The 21,967-nt window shown below is 43.4% G+C and overlaps 2 protein-coding genes across 11 annotated transcripts in view; both read right to left on the reverse strand.

Annotated features, from left to right (window-relative positions):
* The window catches only part of cdk5rap2 (CDK5 regulatory subunit associated protein 2), a 28,394-nt gene extending 24,707 nt beyond the window's left edge, over nt 1-3,687 (reverse strand). For 8 of the 10 annotated variants that reach the window (XM_068706694.1, XM_068706691.1, XM_068706697.1 and 5 more), the window contains exons 1-2: nt 3,532-3,687; nt 355-410 (exon numbers count right to left, since the gene is read on the reverse strand). In XM_068706694.1, the coding sequence (XP_068562795.1) occupies nt 355-410; nt 3,532-3,584 (109 nt within the window). In that variant the 5' untranslated portion in view covers nt 3,585-3,687. Of the gene's footprint in view, nt 1-354; nt 411-581; nt 612-2,523; nt 2,946-3,531 lie in introns of those variants that run through there. The other 2 variants (XM_068706695.1, XM_068706696.1) reach the window with 2 other exon arrangements.
* A 4,173-nt stretch (nt 3,688-7,860) lies between these two features.
* col27a1a (collagen, type XXVII, alpha 1a) overlaps nt 7,861-21,967 on the reverse strand; it is a 59,566-nt gene continuing 45,459 nt past the window's right edge. The window contains exons 27-61 of the mRNA XM_068706701.1: nt 21,246-21,299; nt 20,488-20,541; nt 17,190-17,243; nt 16,923-16,967; nt 16,343-16,387; nt 16,071-16,124; nt 14,578-14,631; nt 14,202-14,255; nt 14,006-14,059; nt 13,854-13,907; nt 13,607-13,714; nt 13,465-13,518; nt 13,254-13,361; nt 13,105-13,158; nt 12,955-13,008; nt 12,638-12,694; nt 12,485-12,538; nt 12,353-12,406; nt 12,185-12,238; nt 12,023-12,076; nt 11,723-11,830; nt 11,441-11,548; nt 11,245-11,352; nt 11,090-11,143; nt 10,277-10,339; nt 10,138-10,191; nt 10,014-10,049; nt 9,864-9,881; nt 9,722-9,757; nt 9,605-9,631; nt 9,463-9,513; nt 9,198-9,366; nt 8,997-9,106; nt 8,665-8,883; nt 7,861-8,537 (exon numbers count right to left, since the gene is read on the reverse strand). Of these exons, the coding sequence (XP_068562802.1) occupies nt 8,391-8,537; nt 8,665-8,883; nt 8,997-9,106; nt 9,198-9,366; nt 9,463-9,513; nt 9,605-9,631; nt 9,722-9,757; nt 9,864-9,881; nt 10,014-10,049; nt 10,138-10,191; nt 10,277-10,339; nt 11,090-11,143; nt 11,245-11,352; nt 11,441-11,548; nt 11,723-11,830; nt 12,023-12,076; nt 12,185-12,238; nt 12,353-12,406; nt 12,485-12,538; nt 12,638-12,694; nt 12,955-13,008; nt 13,105-13,158; nt 13,254-13,361; nt 13,465-13,518; nt 13,607-13,714; nt 13,854-13,907; nt 14,006-14,059; nt 14,202-14,255; nt 14,578-14,631; nt 16,071-16,124; nt 16,343-16,387; nt 16,923-16,967; nt 17,190-17,243; nt 20,488-20,541; nt 21,246-21,299 (2,481 nt within the window). The 3' untranslated portion in view covers nt 7,861-8,390. The remainder of the gene's footprint in view (nt 8,538-8,664; nt 8,884-8,996; nt 9,107-9,197; nt 9,367-9,462; nt 9,514-9,604; nt 9,632-9,721; nt 9,758-9,863; nt 9,882-10,013; nt 10,050-10,137; nt 10,192-10,276; nt 10,340-11,089; nt 11,144-11,244; nt 11,353-11,440; nt 11,549-11,722; nt 11,831-12,022; nt 12,077-12,184; nt 12,239-12,352; nt 12,407-12,484; nt 12,539-12,637; nt 12,695-12,954; nt 13,009-13,104; nt 13,159-13,253; nt 13,362-13,464; nt 13,519-13,606; nt 13,715-13,853; nt 13,908-14,005; nt 14,060-14,201; nt 14,256-14,577; nt 14,632-16,070; nt 16,125-16,342; nt 16,388-16,922; nt 16,968-17,189; nt 17,244-20,487; nt 20,542-21,245; nt 21,300-21,967) is intronic.

Here is a 21,967-nt window from a genome sequence, read left to right on the forward strand (position 1 = left end):
GACCCGATAGTGTCAGCACAACTCAGTTAGCTACTGAGCTAGAAACACATTTCAGAGACACAACACGAAAGCCACAGCTGCTGACCTAGATGTAGAAATCATTTGTTTACTGGCTTGTGTGTATTGTTGTAGCCCTGAGTGTATTGTTGTCACACTACAAGAGCAGGACAATGAATTAGAAACAGGATTAGCTAATTAACATCATACAGCTAATCCCTCGTCATCACAGCTTCGGGGACACAACCGTGGGAGGTCACAGCAACGATTCAACAGCGGTATTAATTAACACACAAGGGAGACACAACTTGAGCAAAGAACAAAAAAACAAAGAACAAAAAGAAAGTCTTACTGTACCTGTCATGCTGTCTGGGGAATATTCTCCAGCATCTATGGAGTCTGGCAGTCTGCAGCTGTGGACAAAATCATTTTGTTAGCGACGCCGCCTAGTCACCACAAATATTTGGGAAAAGGAATCAAAATCACAGAGACCAAAGCAAGCTCTCTATCAGTGCACACAGTGTAAGCGCACACTCTGAATATGATGGTTTTACATAAATGCGCCGTGTTTATGTATTACTCACGCTGGCCAGTTCAACTGAGCCCCAAGAACAATCCATAAATAGCTCAAGAATGACTCTTCATTTACATCCACTCTGGAAGCGCGTCCTTTCTGTGTGTGTGTGTGTGTGTGTGTGTGTGTGTGTGCGTGTGAGACCATGTGCCAGTGGCAGCCCAGCTCTCATGTTCAGACAGACAGGACGGCCGACAGAAAAACAGAGAAACCAGTGGAGCGAGAAGGCTTTCTTTGGTAGACAAGTAGACGTCTGTGGCTCTGATCAGCTAAGCAGCACAGAGTGATGGGACAGTGGCGTCACTCGCACCGTACAATGCACCAAACATCAGCAACACACATCTGGATCACAATGACACAAAGGGAACTAGGATTGTACTGACAAAACACAAATCTAGCATTTGCGCGTGTCAATGACAAAAACACGAAGTATTTGGGTCCAAGCTCATGTCGCTCAACCTCGACCCTCGTGTCTAATAATATATATATAATTCTAGCATTACATAACTAGGCCACTTCCCATACCTCCCCTGGCAGTGGAAGCTGCTGCCGCTGTTATAGTTCACCTCAGCAAAGACCAATGGGATTCTTTCCAGCATGATTTGTTTACGTTTCATGTCTACACATTGATACGTTTTATGTTCTTTGCATGTAGAATTTAGCAGATTGTGCTTTAGCTAAGCATCATCAACATTATAATAATAAAATGACTTAAAAGAATAAGAATAATATTGAAGGATGGGTGCACAAATGACAGTTTTGTGCACATTTTGTGCAACATTTCTATTGGTGTTTTGTATTTCTGTAGAAAATTTGATGAGTCGGATTAATATGACTTTTAATACATTTCTTCCAATTCAATTCTTTTTCAATACGCTTTCTGTGACTCATGAATATTCTTCTTCTAATAACACTTCCACAGTGTCAGCCTGCAACAATAAAACCATAATCACAGCGCTCTTCCCCATCTTTGTTTTGCTTTGACACAAAGTCAACACAACAAAGTTAACTAACATAAAGCACCATAATTCAGTGCAATACAGTGGAGACAAGAAGACTCTGTGCCAATTTCAACCACAAATCCCTTTTGGATTTACATCACAGTGGATGAAATTACTATTTTTGACACTGATCAACAACAACAAAAATAAAGAGTATTTTATGTCAAATCGGTCAAGCATTCCCTGTGATACACTAAACAATGGAAAACCTGCGCAGCAGGAGCACAATAATCCTCCACAACACACTGAAAGTCAGTGAAAATGTGTTGCATCACTGAGGTTTCATATGCTAAGCAACCCCTTCCTGTGTAAATGGAGAGGAAGCACCCTACAACAAGAGCCCTGATGAGAGTAAAGCATAAAACATAAAAATGTGAGACAACTTCAATAGAAACCGTCACAAATGAAACTCTCTCATACAGAACAGACGACATAAAACCACATCTGTCAGTGTTATTAACGGAGAAACCCCTGCAGCACCCAGTGGAAACAATGTAAGAGCCTGTAAACAGTGACTTCCTCTTTCTTCTCACTTTGTTCAATTGCTTATGACAAACATGGAAGCGGCAAGGCTCACAACAATATTACAGTTAATAAGAAAACAGCAATAAATGAAGCAACTAACAGTACAAAGACATGCTTTTTTTTTTATACGTCAAGGGTAAAATGAATCAGGTTTCAGAATTACCAAATAAGTAATTCACACCACACATATCAGCTGACATCTTGGATTACTGAGGCACGCTTACCACCTGGATCACCGCTTTAACACAGGACACAGCTGAGCTAGGTCGTTTAAAAAGGAGACGAACCAAGGGCACTACACACGTAAACACATAGGAGCTATAACTAGCCTTTCAGTGGAGCAGAGAGAGCTGTAGATCAACGTTAGATAAACTCTATCCAGCAAGTGCACTGAAGAGCAGAGCTAATAATGCACAGTTTACCTACCACGGTCACACTCTTCACCCATGGCACGTATAGCACGCGGGAAAAAAGCAAAACAAGTATGACATGTTACTCCACATTTTGGTGCAAAGAGTGCAGGGAGACGTCGCTGCTTCTGTCTCCACTGACAAAACTGGCTCTGATAGTTTCCGCTTTCTTTCACAATGACAGGTCAACAAGCCGACCTACCAATCACTGTCACAGCAACGTTCAACGAGCTGAATATGATTTCTAACGGAAAGAACTACCGGTAGTCTACACACGATTGGTATCTGCGCCAGTGTCTCGACTGCACTTTTCTTTTTCTTTTGGTCTCTGTTTCTGGGTTAAGTAAAAGTGGCAGCACCAAACTCTGATTCTTCTTCTTTTTTTTTTTTTTAGGTATAAATGCTATTATTTATTCTAAAAACCCATAGGTTACTTCAGCTAAAAGGTAAAAAACGAATTATTTGCATTAGTGAGAATACTGTTCTCCATTAACCAGCGTTAGTTAAAGTCAGGCTAGTCATTCAGTTGCTGCAGATAATATATTTATAAATAAACCAAATAAATAAATAAGTCTATGTAACGTTACGCTAGCTAAGGTAACTAACTACATTTACCACTAGCTACCTAGCGTAACTTAAGTTTTGTAGATAGCTAACGCTATGTCAACATTATTTTAGATGTTTTATCCAAATGTCATATGAACTAATAACGTTACCACCAACAAATAAACAAAAGCATTTTATTGTGAGACCTAACGATAACGTTAAAAAGCTATACACACAAAGGGTAATGACGTTGTGTATCCCACATTAATTACGGGTAACGTTAGTGCACTTAACGTAATTCAGAATAACGTTAACGTTATAGTAAATGTGTGATAAGTTGAGTGCTTATGTGTTGTTCCAGTTAATAGTCAGGGTCCGTGTAGCAGTAACTAACCAGGACATAGACGTTACCGCGGCTAGGTATAACGTTCTCTAACATGCTAGCGTTAGCTCGCTAGCTATAAGTAGCGGAGTTTACCTTCCATTGATGTCAACGGGGAGCGTCAAATCGGCTCCCAGGACGGAATCCATGACTGAGGCACACTTATCTCGTGTTCTCTCCAGAATAACAACACATTTTACAGACTAGACTTAACGCAAAGTTCAAAAAGCGGGACGGAATTCAAAATAGTCCAGGCTACCGCCATCACGATAAGGTAAACGTCACCATTGTGGACGTTGGAAACTGGTGATGCCTTCAGGCTGCGTGGGTAACATTTGAAAGTACCACCGAAACCCCACAGAAGATGCCTTAAAAAGATGAATATGACGATGTTCAGTATAAAAACACAGATTGTGTGCTATGGTTGTTTAAGAACCAGCCCATAAAGTGTTTGTACACGATGCTTAAATGCAAAGCTTATTGTTTACGACGTACAAATAAAGAATTTACGAGCAGGATAAAGGCAGCATGGAACAGGGTGGATACTGGGAAAAAGCGATTGGCCAAGACAAACACTTAAGGGAGGGACGTAGAGGCTCAAAAGTACTGAATTTGGTCCTTCGGTATCCAGTCATGTAGTCGTGTTACCGTCTGTCTCAACACACTTTTAAGAAAAAGGGGACGTGTGGTTATTTAGTCAGCCCGTCACTCTATTCATTCTTGGCATATATGCATCATCACAGTCTGACAGGGTTCATGTAACACAAAATAATACCAAAACAAGTATAGAGCATAGACTGTGTAGAGTTTGCAGTCTTGTTGCTTGTTGCTAAAGTGCGATATAAATAAGCAGCACACCGGTAATAACATCGGTTACTCGAGAGGAACATAGATTTGTGTCAAGTGTGCGTCATGCATCCTTAACATAAGTACACAAGTAAAAAAATAATATAACTTTTATCAGGGGTTTGGATCATGTTGTGATTGAAACTGAAGCAATACAAACTATTTGCCAGAGCGTCCTTTCAGTGCATGTGTGTGTGTGTGTGTGTGTGTGTGTGTGTGTGTGTGTGTGTGTGTGTGTCTTGTTGACGTATTCATCAGAGTATGTTTAAACATAATTTGTATGTGTGTGGCAAGTGTAATGGTGGGTGTTTCGCATGGTGGGACGGAATAATTAACACTTACTGCTGTGGGCTAAATATAACATTTAGTAGGGAAAAAAAGTGTACAGTAACGACTATATTTAAATATTCCATCCATTTAGCTGAGCGCTAAAGGGCTGAGAGATCTATAACTTCTTCGGTGTAAACTGGTGTAAACAGCTGGTTCAGCGCCAAATTCAATTTATCCAGAGAACAATAGCGACATCAAGCGGTGAGACTCTTCATTTCAACCGGGCTGGGGCACAGTTTCACGGTGTGCAATTAAGGCGTTAAATGGTCATTCTTTTATTGTAAGAATGTGATTTTATCTTGCTGATCATGATATATTTTTTTCTCCACAGATGCACGGTGTTAGTTTTTCATCCACCGTACAGATGTGCCTCAAAGCAGCTGTTGTACTTAATGTATGCAAGTTTCAGTCCTTTGTGTTGCACTTTGCACACAACACTCACTCTCTATACACTGGTGTCCAAGGCAATGGTGTGAAACACCCAAAACTCCCTTTTTCTCCAATAACTGGCTCAACCAAAGTAGGATTACCACTTGAGCAACGTGGGGCCCCAGACTCAAAGGGGCCCCAAAAGCCTCCGGTTACTGCGCATCAGTTGGTTTTGCTAATTTAACTAATTGCAAATTTGTTTACGGGATTAACACGATAAGTATAAGTACAATAGTAACTAAGTAGGATTCTGCATTATTTGGGAATTTAAGGTCCTTTCATGGAGATGAGCCCCGTGTCAAAATCTAGTTAAAAAACTATTAGTACTTTTGTTTATATTGTAGCACATGGTACATATTCTTAATACAGTTTTAGTCCAGCATAAGAGTACTGGTTGCGCTGGACTTAAAGAAAACGTTGCAGACAGGGAGGGAGGATTAGGGTCATTCAGGGCCAGACAGCACATTTTTGCCCCAGGGCCTCCCAACAGATTACATCCTCAACCCCCAACAACGCAATCCTTGTCATTTTAGCTGAGTATCCTGGGACGTGAGCTCTCTGTTGGGTCTTGATCTGTGTTTCTGATGTGACTGCTTGAATCAACATGGTGTGTATCTCTCAGCTGCACCAGTTACACCATGTCTGCCGTCACACAATCAAGCAATAACGTTTAACGTTTGTCTCCTAATGAAAGTTTCAAAATCAGTGGCCATCATCACAACCCTTGTATATTTAGCACACCATATAAAAGTATTCAGACACCACACCTTGGGTGAGCAGGATGTCGAATTTATGTTAAACATATACAATTGTTAACTGTACTCTGACTTTAATGCATTAGACTCTTAATAAATAGATCGGTAGATCCTTGCATTTCTTTTAATCTGTCTTCAAATATTTGTGTAAGTTATTTAAAATTATTTTACACACCATGTTTTTCATTTGATATGTTTGTGGATATTCCAGCCATTCAGCCACAATAGAAAATGAATAATCCACACACAAAGTGAAAGTATTTATTGAAGTAGACAGATAAAGGATGCTGGTGTTGTTTGACTGACTGCATGTGGCTGATGTTTCCAGACAGGCTTTAGTTCTAAAGGCAACAGAAAATCTTTGCTCCAAGTCATGTGTAAAAATGTGAGGTATTCTTAGCTCGTTTTAATGTCTACAACAGATTTACAAAAAGAAGAAACAATGTTCACATATTTGCATAATTATTTAAAACACAAGTTATAGAATAGCACAGAGTCCTGGTACAGTACATGTTTGATTATCATAGAGGAAAAACAACATAAAGCAAATGAACAAAAATTAAAAAAATAAAAGATAATTAACATTGAAATAAATTTGTTCTCTGGAGCCCCAAATTTACACATAAAAATCTATAAACTCCAAGACCAGTTGGGCAAACTGATATATAAAGTTGTCAGAATGAGTAGTATTGCTTCAACCAACAGAACTTGCTCAGTCAGCAACAACGTTAACAACATTAAATAACATTAAATTAGCAAGAGGGGATCGACTGTTTACAGCAAGGTTTGCACAATTATACAGACTTGTGACCAGCTACAACAAAGAGACTTTTATTGAATCAAAACTATCTCCACTAGTTGTGTTTCTAAAAAATATTACATACAGCTGTGTGTGTGGGGGGTGGGGGGGTGGGGGGGGGGGGGGGGGCTTTGTACAGAGTATAAGATAATTTTATTGTTAAAAAATACTTCAGACCCTGTGATTTATACTGGATACAAAAGGAGTAATCTGTTTTTAGTTTTTATAGTTATCTCTAAAATGTTTTTAATCAGAATACGCTTCGGACTATTAGGGGAACTATGTCATTTGGGATGGGTGTTATCATTATAGTGCATTATGGAAGCTATGGCAATATATTATATTGACTTTTTTTTTGTATTAATCTAAGCAAGCATGCACTATGAACATCAGAATATTTCAGCAAAGTGGTGTAATTACAGCACTATGGTTAGCACCTTAGATCATTTACTTAGCACCATGCGTTAGAGAGAGAGAGAGAGAGAGAGAGAGAGAGAGAGAGGATGGGACGGAAGATTCCTTTTGATTGGTGGACCCACTCTCCTCTCTCCTGTGGCTCAGTTGTCCTCTAAGGAATGCCTGTACCTGTAGTCTGTGGACTGTGAGTGGGCTAGAAGAGGAGGAGACTCCCGGTACCGTGTGGTGTCTCCTGTCTCCTATCCTCCTTAAGGAAGGGACTGATCCTCCATAGTTGTAGAGAAATGAATAAAACACTACTGAAAACTAGAGCTCCATACTCTTTTTTTTAACCTTTACAACCACAGATATTCTCCCTAATCATCAGTGGCATCTTGTTCAATAATGTATGAATAATAATAAGTATAGGAATAAGTGTTTAATGCACTGACTGCTCCATGTGGACGGCTTGTGTGCGTCAGTGTGTGGCTTCAGACGTCACCACTGAGAGTTTAGTTTTACCACATTTGAGATGAGACTAAAAGCCGTGAGCTCCCACTTGGAGCGCTAGTAAATACGGATGTGATCACTGCTCAATTTAAGCAGATGAGCCTGCCTCTGGATTCATTCACACGTGGGCAAGATACCATGGAGATTAGCACCAAAAGGAAAATAAAATGGCACCCCTGAAAAATCCTTCCATATGAGTTTAAAATATCAAATTATCTTCTCATTTTGTATTGCACTTGAAGATTATTTCTTTACATAAGATATACATTTATAAAAGTTAATAATAAGCATACATATATATATATATATATATATATATATATATATATATATATATATGTACATTTAACGGATCCCAATTACTTTAATTCTTCTCTCCTAACAGAACTGAATTCCTGGTATTTAAAAAAAAAAAAAAGTACACACAGTATACAGACTGTATACAGTTAAAAAAATAAGTTACTATAATGTCCGCTGATTAACTTGGCCTTGGTCTCCCTTCACTTAGCAATGTTTTCGAGAGATTGTGTGGCATAGAGCCTTTTTTTTCTCCCAGCGGGCGTACATATGGAGATCCTTCTTGAAGAGCTTGAAGAAGCCTTTGCCATATGGAGAAGCTATTAGTGCAAGAACTCCCCTGCTCCTCCAAAGCTCTTCTTTGGCCCTCCAGCCCCCCCCCCCCCCCCCTGTGCTTCCTCCCTCTGTGTCTGCAGTCCAATGGGAGTTTGGAAGAGTGAAGCAGGATCTGTTTGGAGGGAGGCTTGTACTCGCTTGGATTATTTTGCCATGGATTTTGGAGGAGATCGCTCCGATCTCCACGCCCCGCATGAGGGTGTCACCGAGGGCTGGTGATCCGTCCCTCCACGCTCAGAAGACTTCCACGGCAGCCCTCACAGGAAGCATACGGGACCTACTTCTAGGTGGTAATGTGAGCCAGGTGTAGTCTTGGGGAGGTTGTAGATGTCAACCACAGGGAGCAGAGAGGGATCCAGGAAGTGGAACACAAAATGGGTTTGGTGCCAGCGGCCATCTTTCACCTGAAACCCGGATACAACAAGACATGTTATAGTCTAAAACATAAACGTCTCAATCGGGGCTACACGAAATGTCAGGAATGATGTCAACTAAAGGGCAGTGAGCCAGAAGACATGTTGTCTGTCCTACCCAGCAGGAGTCTTCTATGACCTCTGGCTCAAGCTCTCCTCCCGCCTCGAACACCTCCCCACTCCACGATTTGAATCTCACAGAGCTCTGAGCGGCCGGCTGATCCTCAGCTGACCTCCAAACCGAGACGTTCAGACAGTGGATGATGATGTGCTGCTCCGCCTCCGAGCTCAGCAGGTGCAAGAAGTTCATCTGGACACGACCGACGCTGACGGTCGGCTGCTCAAACGGGCAGAAGAGGCGCCGATTAACAAGTCTGGTATGTACTCATGCGTGTAATATTTCTTTGAATTGTATAATCTTTGCTGATGTCATTATTGTGTCTGAAATACCTTGGATACAGTTATTGGTTTTAGGCAAGTCTGTCCACCTCCAGTAAAGTTGCAGGAGACTTCTATTGTATCTGACGAGCAGCCCAGGTTGGGGTCCATCCAATAAGTGCCTGAAAATGCAAACACATTTAATAATAAGTCTATCTAAATATGAAACTGCTCCCTGTGTCTGTTTCCAACACAACACACAAACACCCTCACCATCGTTTAACTTCTGTTCACAGCTGTGCAGGTCCCTGCAGATGCGGGCGGGGTTGTCCCGGGTGCCCAGTGGGTTCTTCAGGCTCTGGATCAGGTTACTGAGGTAGTGGAGGGTCTTAAAGATCTCTGCGCCCTGGTCCAGCATCGGCAGGTCCATCACCGGCTTATTCTGGAGTACAGAACCAAGAGAATGAGTCTGCGCTGTTCGCAAAACATTAAAAGATAACGGGCGACAATAGAGATGTTGACGTCACGCTCCACTAACCTCAGTCCTGAGTGGGGTGTGTGAATCCATAAACAAGAGACCGTCTTCCTCCTGCAGAAAATAACGGAATCTTAATTATCTCACCAGCGTCATTTCAGTTTATGTTGGATTTAGTTAAATCGGCAAACAAAACATGACTTACAAATGATAGCGGGATACGCGGGCGACCCTAAAGAAAAAAAAAGAAAAGGTTATTTTTTTGCAACTTGAAAATGACATTATGTTTGTTTGACAGCTGCTTAAAAGGTGGACAACTTACTGGAAGTCCAGGGAGTCCACGAGGTCCAGGAGACCCCTAATGAAGAAGAAAAACACACGTGCAGGATGAGGTTTTAATTAAGTGACCGTAGAAAATACAAATGATCTGCAGCAACAGAAAATGACACACTATGCAAACATACCTGTGGGCCTTGAAATCCCTGCGCAGAGAGAGAAAAGAGATATTTTCAGCATGGATATCGTCATTGAATCTGCTTTTTACACAGCGGACAATGTAAACAAAGTGTAACACAAACTGAAAAGAGGAGATGTGGTTAGAAATCGAGACTTACAGTCTCTCCACGATTGCCCTTCTCTCCTCTAGGACCCTGTAAAGAGATGTACGCAGTCAGTTGGCTGAAGACTAACAGCGGAGAGATAAATGTTAAAGCTGTTCTTAATCTGTATAATACATACTGCGCTTCCACTGGGACCAATAATTCCTACAGGGCCAACAACTCCTCCTCTGCCCTGATGGAGAGGAACAGGAGGAAGACAATGAAATAAGAGGTTCAGTACATTTCATCAGAGTAAGCTGGATCACAAGCCTACTCACCATCGTGCCCTGCGGCCCCTTCGGCCCCCGTATGCCCTTTGGCCCAAAGTCTCCTGGAGGCCCCTGAAAACAGCAGAGACACATATTTTAAAACACCCTCATCGCACACTCACCTGTTTAAAACGACTCCTACCTCCTAACTACATCTAGGTCTCGCTACGGAACATCTTACGCCCCCTAACTGTTTCCATACAGAAGACAATGTTTCCAGCTGTCTTCAAAGATTTTGGCGTTGGACTCTGTGACGTGATTTCAATAGAATCGATTCTTTTTTTTACAGCCCCTAAACCGCACACAGTTGGAATGTGTTTGTGGAACATAATGGAAACTTTGGAGATGGTGGGATTGTTACAGAAGGTAGCAACACAAGCAGGTGACGGGCAGGAGGTGAGGAGGACATTTGTTTGCTTCACAGTGTGCCGTTTGTAGATGGGATCCGGTGATGGGACCAGAACAGACCCTCATTTTGAAAGACTTGAGGACATTGAGTGACTCTCAGTGTTTCCTCACTGAATAGCTATAGATGAGCCAATGCTATTTAATTTGATGTATGTCTAAAATGGGATATATATGGTTGTATAATAGAAGACTGAGAAGTAGAAGTTAACTTCTTAGAGAGTAATCCACTTCCTGGACAGATTTCAGTGTGTGTAACGTTTTAGTCTGCAGTTTAGCAAAACGCTACAAACGCTCCATCGCCCTCCTAGACTGAGTTGTTCTATTTGAAGGTGAAGATTTGGGATCATAACACAGGCTGGTTTTTAATGGACGTGTGGGTTTGTCTGTGGCTGTTGTGGAATCGCATGAACATACCCGTGGTCCAAAAACTCCCAGGATTCCTGGAAAACCTGATTCCCCTGTATCACCCTGAAGAAGAATTAAAACCAACAATCAGTAACACAGAATCTCTGAAGTGAAATCATTCAGGGTATTGATAAGTCGTTTCCTGTATTGCATTTGCTACTCACAAGTTGTCCTTTAGGTCCTTGGTCTCCCTGTGGCCCTGGTAGTCCCATTCCACCTCTGAAGCCTCTTTTCCCTGGAGGTCCACTCTGGCCTCGAAGACCCTGCTGACCCTGGATGGACAAATAAATGGTGAAATGACTGAAGATCGCTCATGGAGAGTTAATCATCACTATACAGCATAATACTCATCCCTCTTACCTTTGGTCCGAAGGTCCCCTGCTCTCCCGGGAGTCCTGGACCGCCAGTTTTACCACGTGAGCCCGCTTTGCCAGGAAGACCAGCCTCCCCGTCATCACCATGCTCTCCCTAAATAAACATCATGGAGGCCGAATGAATACGATTCACCACAAAGATGAACAATCCGTTAACAGTTCTATTTTAGCAGGAGCTAATGATGGCGATTCAGTCAGCTCCTTGTCCTCAGAGCTCAACAGAGGATGAGGCCTTTGTTCAACTGTTAGATCTATTCGTCTGTCTCACCGGCATGCCTTTACTGCCATCTTTTCCCACGACTCCATCCATCCCGGGCACACCCTCCAGCCCCTCTCGACCCACCACACCTCTGGGACCGGAAAGACCTCCCGCACCCTGAGGAGAAGAGAGGACTCATCAGGAATCCGTCTTTCACTCGAGTCACAATCGTCTAGTTTAATCCATTTAAAGCTTTTGTATGGAGACAAACTCGTTAAAAGGCTGAGGTTATGCAAAACATCTGCAGAGTGAAAGTAAATACTGAAAGTCACCGAAGCCGTGTGGACGTATGGAGACTCGTTAACTTACCTCCAGTCCTCTGGTTCCTTTTTGTCCCGACTGACCCTTTTTGCCTTTTTGACCCTTAAGAGAGAGAAAATGTAAAATGCAATACAGACAATAAAATAGGAGTGCATATCATTCAGACCCCTCAAACATGCACACAAAAAGGTTTTGTTTTGACATCCTTACTTGATCTCCTTTGGCCCCTTTGGGTCCTTGTTGCCCGCGAGGTCCAGCATGTCCCTGAAATGACCAGTTTTGTTAATGAAAGCACACAAAGACAACCTGTGTGAGCATGCCTGCTGTTTGTTTATGTAGACCACACTGTGTATGGAAACCCCAAGTTTTGACACTCACAGGTAGTCCATGAGCTCCAGACCGGCCTCTCTCGCCATCCAGACCAACCTGACCCTGAGGAAGAGCAACAGAATATAAACCACACAAACCCAAATCAATTATTTTAAAATCGCTTGAAGTGAGGGTACTTACTTCATACCCCGGATCTCCTGATTCTCCTCTCTCTCCTCTGTCACCGGGAGTGCCCTGTTAAAACAACACATAAATGAGTTAACGGCAAATTAATTGATTCATGCAATCTTACAGCAGACGAGGACGGAGAAAAGTAAGTCAGGTGTGACTTACTGTGTCACCTGGAGGACCAGGAGGACCCTCTACTTTCCCATCATCCCCCTGCTCGCCCTGCAGATACAAATCAGAACAACGAACATTTAGATGTTTAATACACCGTATCAAGCTTTTAAAACGTGTTCCTGAAAGGTTTACTTTGTGCACGCCTTCTTTTAGATGCGTCTCACATGACTGGTTGGAAGCAAAAATCTAACAACGTCCCCATATGTGTGAAATCAGCCCTCTGTCTTTGTATTTGTTTTGATATACTGGGAACAGATAAGAAGGAAGAATAGGAGATCAGTGGTACACATAAAGTGAACGAGGTGTACCTTTTCACCTTTTGGTCCTGGAGGCCCCATGGGGCCCTGTGATCCCTGATGGCCCTGCAAAGACAGACCCAGGACAGGATGTTACGTGAAATGATTCACCGATGGCCATCAACAACATGCAGACACTTACTTATCCTAAAGTAGTCTTACCTCATAACCCGCAATACCAGGTTCCCCCTGTTGACCCATTCGACCAGGAGCTCCCTGATGAAACGTACGTGTAGTTTAGATTGCATTCAAACTTTATTAAAACAGTGTCTTCAAAAATGAGTGGTGAAATCATTACTGTTCCACTTTACCACGTGTCCTATGGTTCCTCTGGAGCCCTTCTGCCCAACGAAACCTGGCGGTCCGGTCTTCCCCACCGTCCCAGTCTCCCCTAGGTGACCTTGATGACCTTTGGCCCCCTAAACACACACAAAGGATAAGTTACAGAGCAGCTGACCCCATAGCATCTCCATGTCATTGCTTTGATTTTCTAAAGGATTAAGGGTGATTTAACGTTAATACCTTTGACCCTTGTTTGCCTCTTTCCCCAAATTTGCCAGGTTTCCCTTCTGGACCCTTTGGAGAGATGACAACATTAGCAAACAGCCTAAGAAAGGCAAAACATATGCGTGTATGGATTTGACCAGAAAGACAGACCACTTACTCTGACGCCGTTGCGTCCAGGACTTCCAGGTGGGCCCTCTTTTCCCTTTAGCCCGATTTCACCTTTTTCTCCGTTGTCGCCCTCCTGACCCGTGTCGCCTTTTTCACCCTGAGCATTATGCACATAAAGACATGACTCAATTTAAGTTTCTTTACCTAAAACATGTGATTAAGATCACTAGTGCAGCACATGGCTACGTTTTGGAGTTGGTGTCTCATATCTTTAATTAATTAGGAAGAGACGCCACCTTGCTTCCATCGGGACCAGCTGGACCAGCTTCTCCCTCTAGGCCGGACTCTCCCTGTCACACACAAACAACACACAAATACAAAGTTTAATGAAATGAACGGCTCCACCACGTTACAGATATTTGATAGAGTTTAATGGTGATGAACAGACCCGCTGTCCTATTAGTCCCTGCTCTCCGATGTTCCCAGCAGGTCCAATGGCTCCCTGACACACACAGATACAAACACATGAGCATTCTGTCTTTCTTGGGTGCTGTTTGATATTAACTATTGTAGTTTTAGACAGTCTTTTGATCAATGTAGGCATGCAACCGTTGAGGTAAACATGCAACAATATGTTGTCTCACCTTCTCCCCTGGCTCGCCCGGCAGTCCTGGTTCCCCCACCTTGCCCGGAGGACCCTTTATAAATACGTAGAGGATGGAGGAAAGGAAAATGAGTCTTTGGCGTTAGATATGTGCGATACGTCAGGAGTGAGGTCCATTACGTCATGAGAGGACAAGAGGAAGAGGACACCTCCGTAATGTGGGTTAATTAGTTTGATTGGACAGATTACTTCAATCAGAGAGCATTATTGATTCACTGGAGTAGGGTGAAAAACAGATGTCACATATTTAATCATTTAGTCTTCACAATACTCTTTGTGTGTGTGTGTGTGTGTGTGTGTGTGTGTGTGTGTGTGTGTGTGTGTGTGTGTGTGTGTGTGTTTGCAAAATGTCCCACCTTTTGACCAATTTCTCCTAACAGTCCCACGGTTCCTGGTGGCCCAGGGGATCCCTATGAGATGAAGACACATTTACTTTAGCGATAATCAGACCAAAAGCTGGAGATATTTCCCATTAATTAACAGCAGATCTTATACAATAAGTATGAAAAATAGAAAATCCCTGGCTGGGGTTTATTGTGGAAGAGCCAACTGCAGATACATCAGTAAACCATCTGCAAGCAGTTTGGCTCTGAATGCAAAGAATAACTGTCACTAATTATGCTTCTAAACATCGCTGCATTGCCATGAATACGTCTGACTCTCAGTGCATATGAATAATGCTCGCTCCCTGCTTGACTTGCATCCAGTCCAAACAATAATGATGGTATAACTGGAGTCATCTGTGTGGTCTTTAATTCACGTTTCAAAGAGAGCTAACGGCGGGGCTCAGAAGCGCATTGTCTCATCAGTGAAAGCAGCTGTGCGGCACAAGAGACGAGACAATGGAGAGCGAGGAGTTAAAAAGGGGGATTTTCAACAGCGTATATTAATAAGGGAGGATTCGTGTTTATAGGCGGTTGCTGGGAAACATCACTGAGTCCTCCTACTGTGATTGGATCTATCTATCGGTCTAAATCCACACTACTGTTAAAAAACTGTTAGCGACTCACAAAACTGTGCAGATGGAACTCTTATAGCTTGTAGCTGACATGATTTTGCAAATGTATATTGCCTATTAAAATGCTAACTGAACCACTAAACACATTTTAAAGTAAGCCTCTCTCATAAAAGTTGTCTTTACTACTGTAGGTACGTATGAAGTGAATTCCATTCAGCTGCCCGAGTGTCCCGTTGAGAAAGCAATAGGAATTATTATTAATAGCAGAGATCCATGTTTTAATGAATTAGAAACAGGAGAGTAATAGCCTGTGATCCGTTTGTACCAATGAAAACAATTAATCAACGAGCGCCTGTCTCTAATATTGACGATCCATCTTTTTAGTGTGCATTAAATAAAACCACAGGGAGGACAGCGAATATTTTTTGCAGCTACGGTTGTATCCATCATTGCAATAAGCACATATATTTTCACCGTAAGTTTCGGCAATTTAGCACTTCTATTAACGAGCCGTCACCCAGCATGCTTCACTCATGTGTGAAGCATGAGACAAGCCTCTGGCTGCTCTGGAGGAAACATTTAATACAAGCAAATATACTTTTAACAACTTCTAAAATATGTCTCATAAACATTCATGATGTTTTTGGAGCTAACAAGGCTGGGCAGAGAGAATCCAGGTGCTGTTTGTCGCCGAAGAGAATTTAGTAAAACTATTAAGTATGCTTATGAAAAAGGGAGAAAGAACACTGTAAAAGATTGGGCCTCAACAAAGATGATAGAAGGAGACAGAGGGACAGAGACTGAGGAAAGACATGTCAGAGGCAAAGATGCAGAGAAGATGAGAAAACGAGAGATTCATGAAACGATGGAGACGCAGTTGGAAAGTCATACCGGCTCGCCTGCTATTCCCTTGTCCCCTGGAGGTCCTGAGGGCCCTTGGATGCCCTGGCGACAGAGAGGAAAGTGAGTTCAGAATACATGCTCACACACCGTCTCACTTTCATTACACACTACATGCATGCATAGATTTTATGAAGGTTTTTTTAAGGTGATCCCATCAGCAACAGAATATAGCTACAATAAGAGCATGGGTTGTTTACTCATAGAACTTCTTTATCAAGTAGCAGATGCATTATGTGTATGTACGAGCAAAGTGAACTCACCGGAAAACCTTTAGGCCCGGTTTCCCCTGACTCTCCGATCTTCCCCTGCAGGGACACAGTAAGAAGAAGAAGTTAGAGGACAGCAGAATCTGACCAAACCTCAAAACGAAACAGGGGAAAGAGGGTTGTGGGTGTGTAGCCACTAAACTTGAACTTGGCCTTGAGTGTTACTAAACCATGTCTTTCTCCATGGCCGTAATGTATGGACCCTTCATACATTAGATTTACAAGCCTTTCTAGACGTAAAGATCGTTAGTATTTTCAGCAGGCATATGCCCAAATAATTTCCAGAAGTGGGGTTTAATTGCAGGCTGAGTAAATATTCTCAAACCCCACCAATGGGCCGTGCGTTCAAGTGTCACATGTGTAAATCTGGCCCGCAGTGTGTAGAAACCGTCCAAGGACAGTTCTCTCCTCCAAAGGTAATTCATTGTATCTGACCGAGGGCCTCCACACTCCTGGTATCACGTAGGTCCTCCAAATCATTCTGATGCTTTGCCTCTCCAGAGGAACATAACCACCAACAAAAAATATATGAGCGGAAGGAGTGGAAAAGTAGAAAAGTACCGCAGTGTTTTACCTGTGGTCCGGGGAAACCGATTTTTCCTGGAGGACCATCAGTACCCTGTGGAGAGAGGGGAGGATGAGAGACAGCCAAGGTGCTGAGACACTTCACTGTAGATAGATAGATATATATTTATTATGCCGGAGGATATAACTTTGACAGTAATAAATGCTACTTTATGGTCATTAGTAATGTGTCCGCACAGCTTGACTTTGTGAGTGTTTCTAGTTCCAACGAGGAAATTCCCCAAAAAAATGCACAAAATCATGTCGGATTTCTTACCGTCTTGCCCTCTAACCCCATCTCTCCTGTTGGACCGTCAGGCCCTATCGCTCCCTGAAACACAAGACAGCTGTCACTTCACCAACAGGGGTCACTGTAGCACAGCCAGACAGACACAACACGCTGTCAATAAACAGCTCCGAGTGGTGCGCCCATGCCAACAACAACCCAGTCTATGACTTGCATTATTAAACAATCAGGGCTCAAAAGTGTGGGCACACAGGTACGTACCGTTCACACTTAAAACACACACACACACACACACACACACACACACACACACACACACACTGTCAGAGCAGTCTGACTGTTTAGATTACATGGGTGCAACGGTCAAACATAATCAGTCTAGAGTGCTTAAAGGCTTGCTAGTCTAGTGAGCAGTGATGATAAATGGGAGGCAGGCAGTGGACCAACACGGTCCATCTGCTCTGCACCTGCACGACGTTCTGCTCTCCGCCGTGGAGGATGCCGGCTCCTCAGGCACCGTGATGCTCCACGGGTCCCCATAGCTAACGGCGATTATGAATAACAAGTGATTTTCTCGTAATCGTTCGATCTTGTACAGGAGAGAGAAAGATATAACATGACACAGCCACACAGGCGGCCTCGTTGTGCGAGCGGTCGGTGACAGTGGGAGAAGGCCGCTAGCTGTAAGTGCTGTAAGCCTATTATACATAAGAGCTGGATAAGCAGCGCTCATTAACATTCCTGTCTGGGGGTAACCTGCTACCTACTGCTCGCGTTTACACAGCCGGATTAACCGGTGTGTAGGTAAAATAGTTCACCCTGTCGGGCCACGGAACAACGCGTTCACTCAAATATTATGCTTCACCGTTAATTGATTGAGTTACGCTGATTTGTAAGAGAAAATTCAAAAACAAAGACAGAAAAGATTTGACCCAAAACAATCAAAAACATCTTTTAAGCTCAATAATAATAACTGCCGAGAGGGAGAGGCGATGAGATAAATGTGCTGTTCAATATGCAACACATTAGCCGAGGGTTTCTTGGTCAGACGTCACGAGGAGTTATTAGAGACAGAGCACAATTAGTCAGAATGGTGATTCCTCATGGCTGACATCCACAAATTAAAGCACAAGCACAGAAAGAAACAGAGAGACGATCGCGGCGCTAGCCTTCGTAGCCGGTCTGGTGTCAACATGCAGTTTTCTCTCTGGTCTCTGACTCCACAATATAATTCCATGTAAGAACACAGTCCGGTGCCAATGTTTCTGAGAGTGAGGCCAGATGTTACATCGCTGTCAACATTAAGGCTTTGTGGCTCAGGCCAACATCTCAAAGACATATGGTGTTTAAATCTGTGTAGCGGTTGTATATGGTCTCATTTAGCACGAAGATGTTTTATTCACAGTCGGAATCGTCTTGTGAATGGCAAAGCCCTTCATGTAGGACACCGAGTCTGAAACTGTCCGTCTGAATCCGAGACTTTATAGTATTTGAGTTTCACAGAGCGGATCACCCCTCATAGCGTCTCTTCATTGAAATCCGTTTGCTGTTTACTCGTAACATTAAACAAAGGGGGCATTTTGTTTGTCCAGGCGTACACATGAAAACTTTAAATTATTTGTTTTTGTGCAGACGCAGCTTGTGTGCGGTTGCGGGAGCGGGAATGAGACACGTGAGAGCGCGTATCTGCGGTTGTATTACATTTACATGAAGTCCTCTGGCTTGCAACGCTCAGGTTTTTCAGTTTAGACGACCCAACGTAAGTCACGAAGCGGCAGGCAGATTTACTGGAGCTGGAAGCTGCAGACCTTCCTATTAATTGGAAACACACCCTCAGACTGAGTGTGTCCGGGGCCAACCACAGCGGAGCCCATCTCTCCCGTGGACGCCTCAGATAAAGAGGTTCACTGCCGTGGCGTCCCACTTTCCAGCTGGCTCAGTGGACCGCAGCAATAAAAGGCATTTTCGAAAAGAAAAAAAAAAGCTCTGAAAAGGTCTGAACTCCACGAGGGAGCACATAAAGGACAGCGGATAATAGCTGAGGTGTATCAGCTGACCCTTAAAACATCCATTTAAATGCGTCCTGCTGACTCCTGCATCATCGCCGCGCTGCGGTCGTCATCGTCGTTGTCAAAAGTCATCATCGTCATTAATTACGGCCACTTTGGAATCCACTTTAATAGCCTTGGTGAACAATAATTCATTTGCTGCATGTTGTTCCACAAGCCTAGAATTTCTGTTGGTGGTATTTAGCAGCTAAAGCTCCAGCTGCTATTCGCTTGTTTTCATGTGTCAAAAAACACGAGTGGTTTTACGATTTCACTTTTGAGACTCCAACGCTGCAATTTGACAAATCTCAGGTGATTACTGGCGTCTGTATCGGCAGTGGATTCGTTTACTTATGGTCGAACGTTCTTGAGTTATTTTACAGTTATGTTGACAGACGTTTGTTTTCCCACAGAAGAACTGTTTAACTCGTTTTAACAGGAGAAGCACAGGTGTATCGAATAACACACACCAACATGGAACGATGCCAAAATGAATATAGTTATAGCTGTGAACTCAACAATGTCAATTCTCACTATGATAAATTCATTTTAGTTATTGTAGATCAGCATACAGGGATGTACAGTGCTGGCACAATGTGCATCGAGCCCACTGGAGGCTTTCAGACACTAAATGTCTACATCAGGTGGACGCTCTTGTGATGTGATGAAAACAGGAAAATATGAAGTTGGATTTCTAAAATTGTCACAGGTCCAAAAGCTGCTATTGTGTTTTTTTATGACTGATGTTTTATGAGTATGAAACCTCCACCTAACCAAAAATGAAAAGTTTGCTTTGCTAATCTCCCCATCAATCATAAAATTATCTGCAAAGCAACCTCCAGAACTCCACATTCACATTTTCCAGGCCATATGTCATGTCGCTGGATTGACGGAGGCTCTTTCCTTCAAGTAATAGTCATTGTTCCATTGATATGGAATAAAAAAATGATGTTTGTTTTACATCACCGGAGCTCTTCCTGCAATTACAATGAGCACTGACTTCTGAAGAAGACGGGAACAGACTCGTGCTTTGACTCTGAACCCGAGAGTGTGTTACGCGAGCGCCTGTGTCCGTTAGACACACATGACCTCAGTCGAGAGGCAGCTCCGTATCGCTTCATTACGTTCACCCGCCCAGCGACAGCAGTGGCACAAGAACGTGTATCTAAACTCCTTCATGATCTGCTCTGTGCTCTGGAAGCTGTTGACACGCCGACATGCAGAACAGCATGTTAACAGCTAAGCTGCAAAAACAACAAGGTGTGAATCTTCAAACTTACCCGTAAGCCTTTGGGTCCTCTGGTACCGGCCGGCCCAGCCGCTCCAGAAGAGCCCTGACAAACAAAGGAAGAGGGGGATGAAGAGGGAGAGAGGGGGGGGGGGGGGGAGGAAAAAGGGAAGGAGAGATAAAACGAAGGTTTACACTGACAGAGCACAGAGCCCCCAGGTTGTTGACCCGGGGGTGGGGGGGGGGGGGGGGGGGTAGCCTGACCTCGGGAACACACTATGGGGTTTGTTGTTAGATCTGTCACTCACACCAATTAAAGGGCCAGCTCAGGAATCCCGTCCTGCTGAACCCCAGAGCCCCGTATTTATGTTTGTTTTGGTGGCTCAGTTGGCCCCCACCTTCAACCGGAGCTCAGCCCGCACTCTGTCAAACCACACCGTGGCAAGGACAGGGCGAGGGGAGGCAGGGGCAGCTCCTAATTGGTTATAGGTGTTGCGCTTTTGACTGACAGAAGGGTAATGCGGGTTCAGCAGGAGGCTGTCAGCTCCCATAATGCTCAGAGGAACCTTCACTGCAGACTGTAGGTGGAGGTTGCTAACGCTACAAGCTACGAACTGCAAAAAAAGATTTCATACACGGATGCAAAGACGTCTTTGTTCATCTGTTCACCTTCTAGCTGTCGTCATTTGTTTGTTTTTTATCTGACACAGCCTAACTATACAGCTCATTGACTATTTACTATCATCTGCAAAAAGGATCAAGTGGAAAGAAGAGAGAAAGTGCAAAATGAGCGAAAGAGTGGTGACTTACTGGTCTTCCTGGTGGTCCTGTAGGCCCCGTCTCCCCTGGTGTCCCTGGGTGACCCTATCATATGTACACACACACACACACACACACACACACACACACACATAGATTACAACTGACACGAAACCGTATGATGGAAACAATACTACGATGCGCTAAGACATGCAATGTGACAGGTTTTAAAGACAGAAACACTGAATTCTACGTTCATATAATGTTTGAGGTTATAAACTGGATTTCAGTCGCACGCACACACGCACACACACACACACACACACACACACACACACACACACACACACAAGTACACACATACATCTGCAGAAAAGCTCTGCTCCAATAAGAGACAATGGGGAAAAGTGTAAAAGGACAACCTGAGGAGATGATTTTATATCTGAAAACATATTGCTTTTGGCTGTTTTTCTTTCTCCTTTATTGGACCTCGTTTTTTTGGCCGGACCATTTATAAAAGCATAACTATGTAACGAGGAGCATTTGAAGTCCGACCACTCGGATCAGCTGAGTGCAATAAAGTCGAACCAATACGCAAACCCACAGCACAGTAGGCAGCTCTGGTCTCATGCATCCACGGGAAAATAAATCACAACGCCTGCAGCATGAGCTCTCTGTTAGCGGCTACGACGTCTGCTGGTCAGCTCCCTTCACCACGTATGATGCAGCCTTTTCCAGAGGGTCTGTTTCTGTTTTGCAGCTGAGAGTCAGAG

This window comes from Cebidichthys violaceus, unplaced genomic scaffold, assembly GCF_023349555.1.
Source record: "Cebidichthys violaceus isolate CVI_PGR_0920_01 unplaced genomic scaffold, fCebVio1.0.p SCAF_12, whole genome shotgun sequence".
In the NCBI taxonomy this organism is placed as follows: domain Eukaryota; kingdom Metazoa; phylum Chordata; class Actinopteri; order Perciformes; family Stichaeidae; genus Cebidichthys; species Cebidichthys violaceus.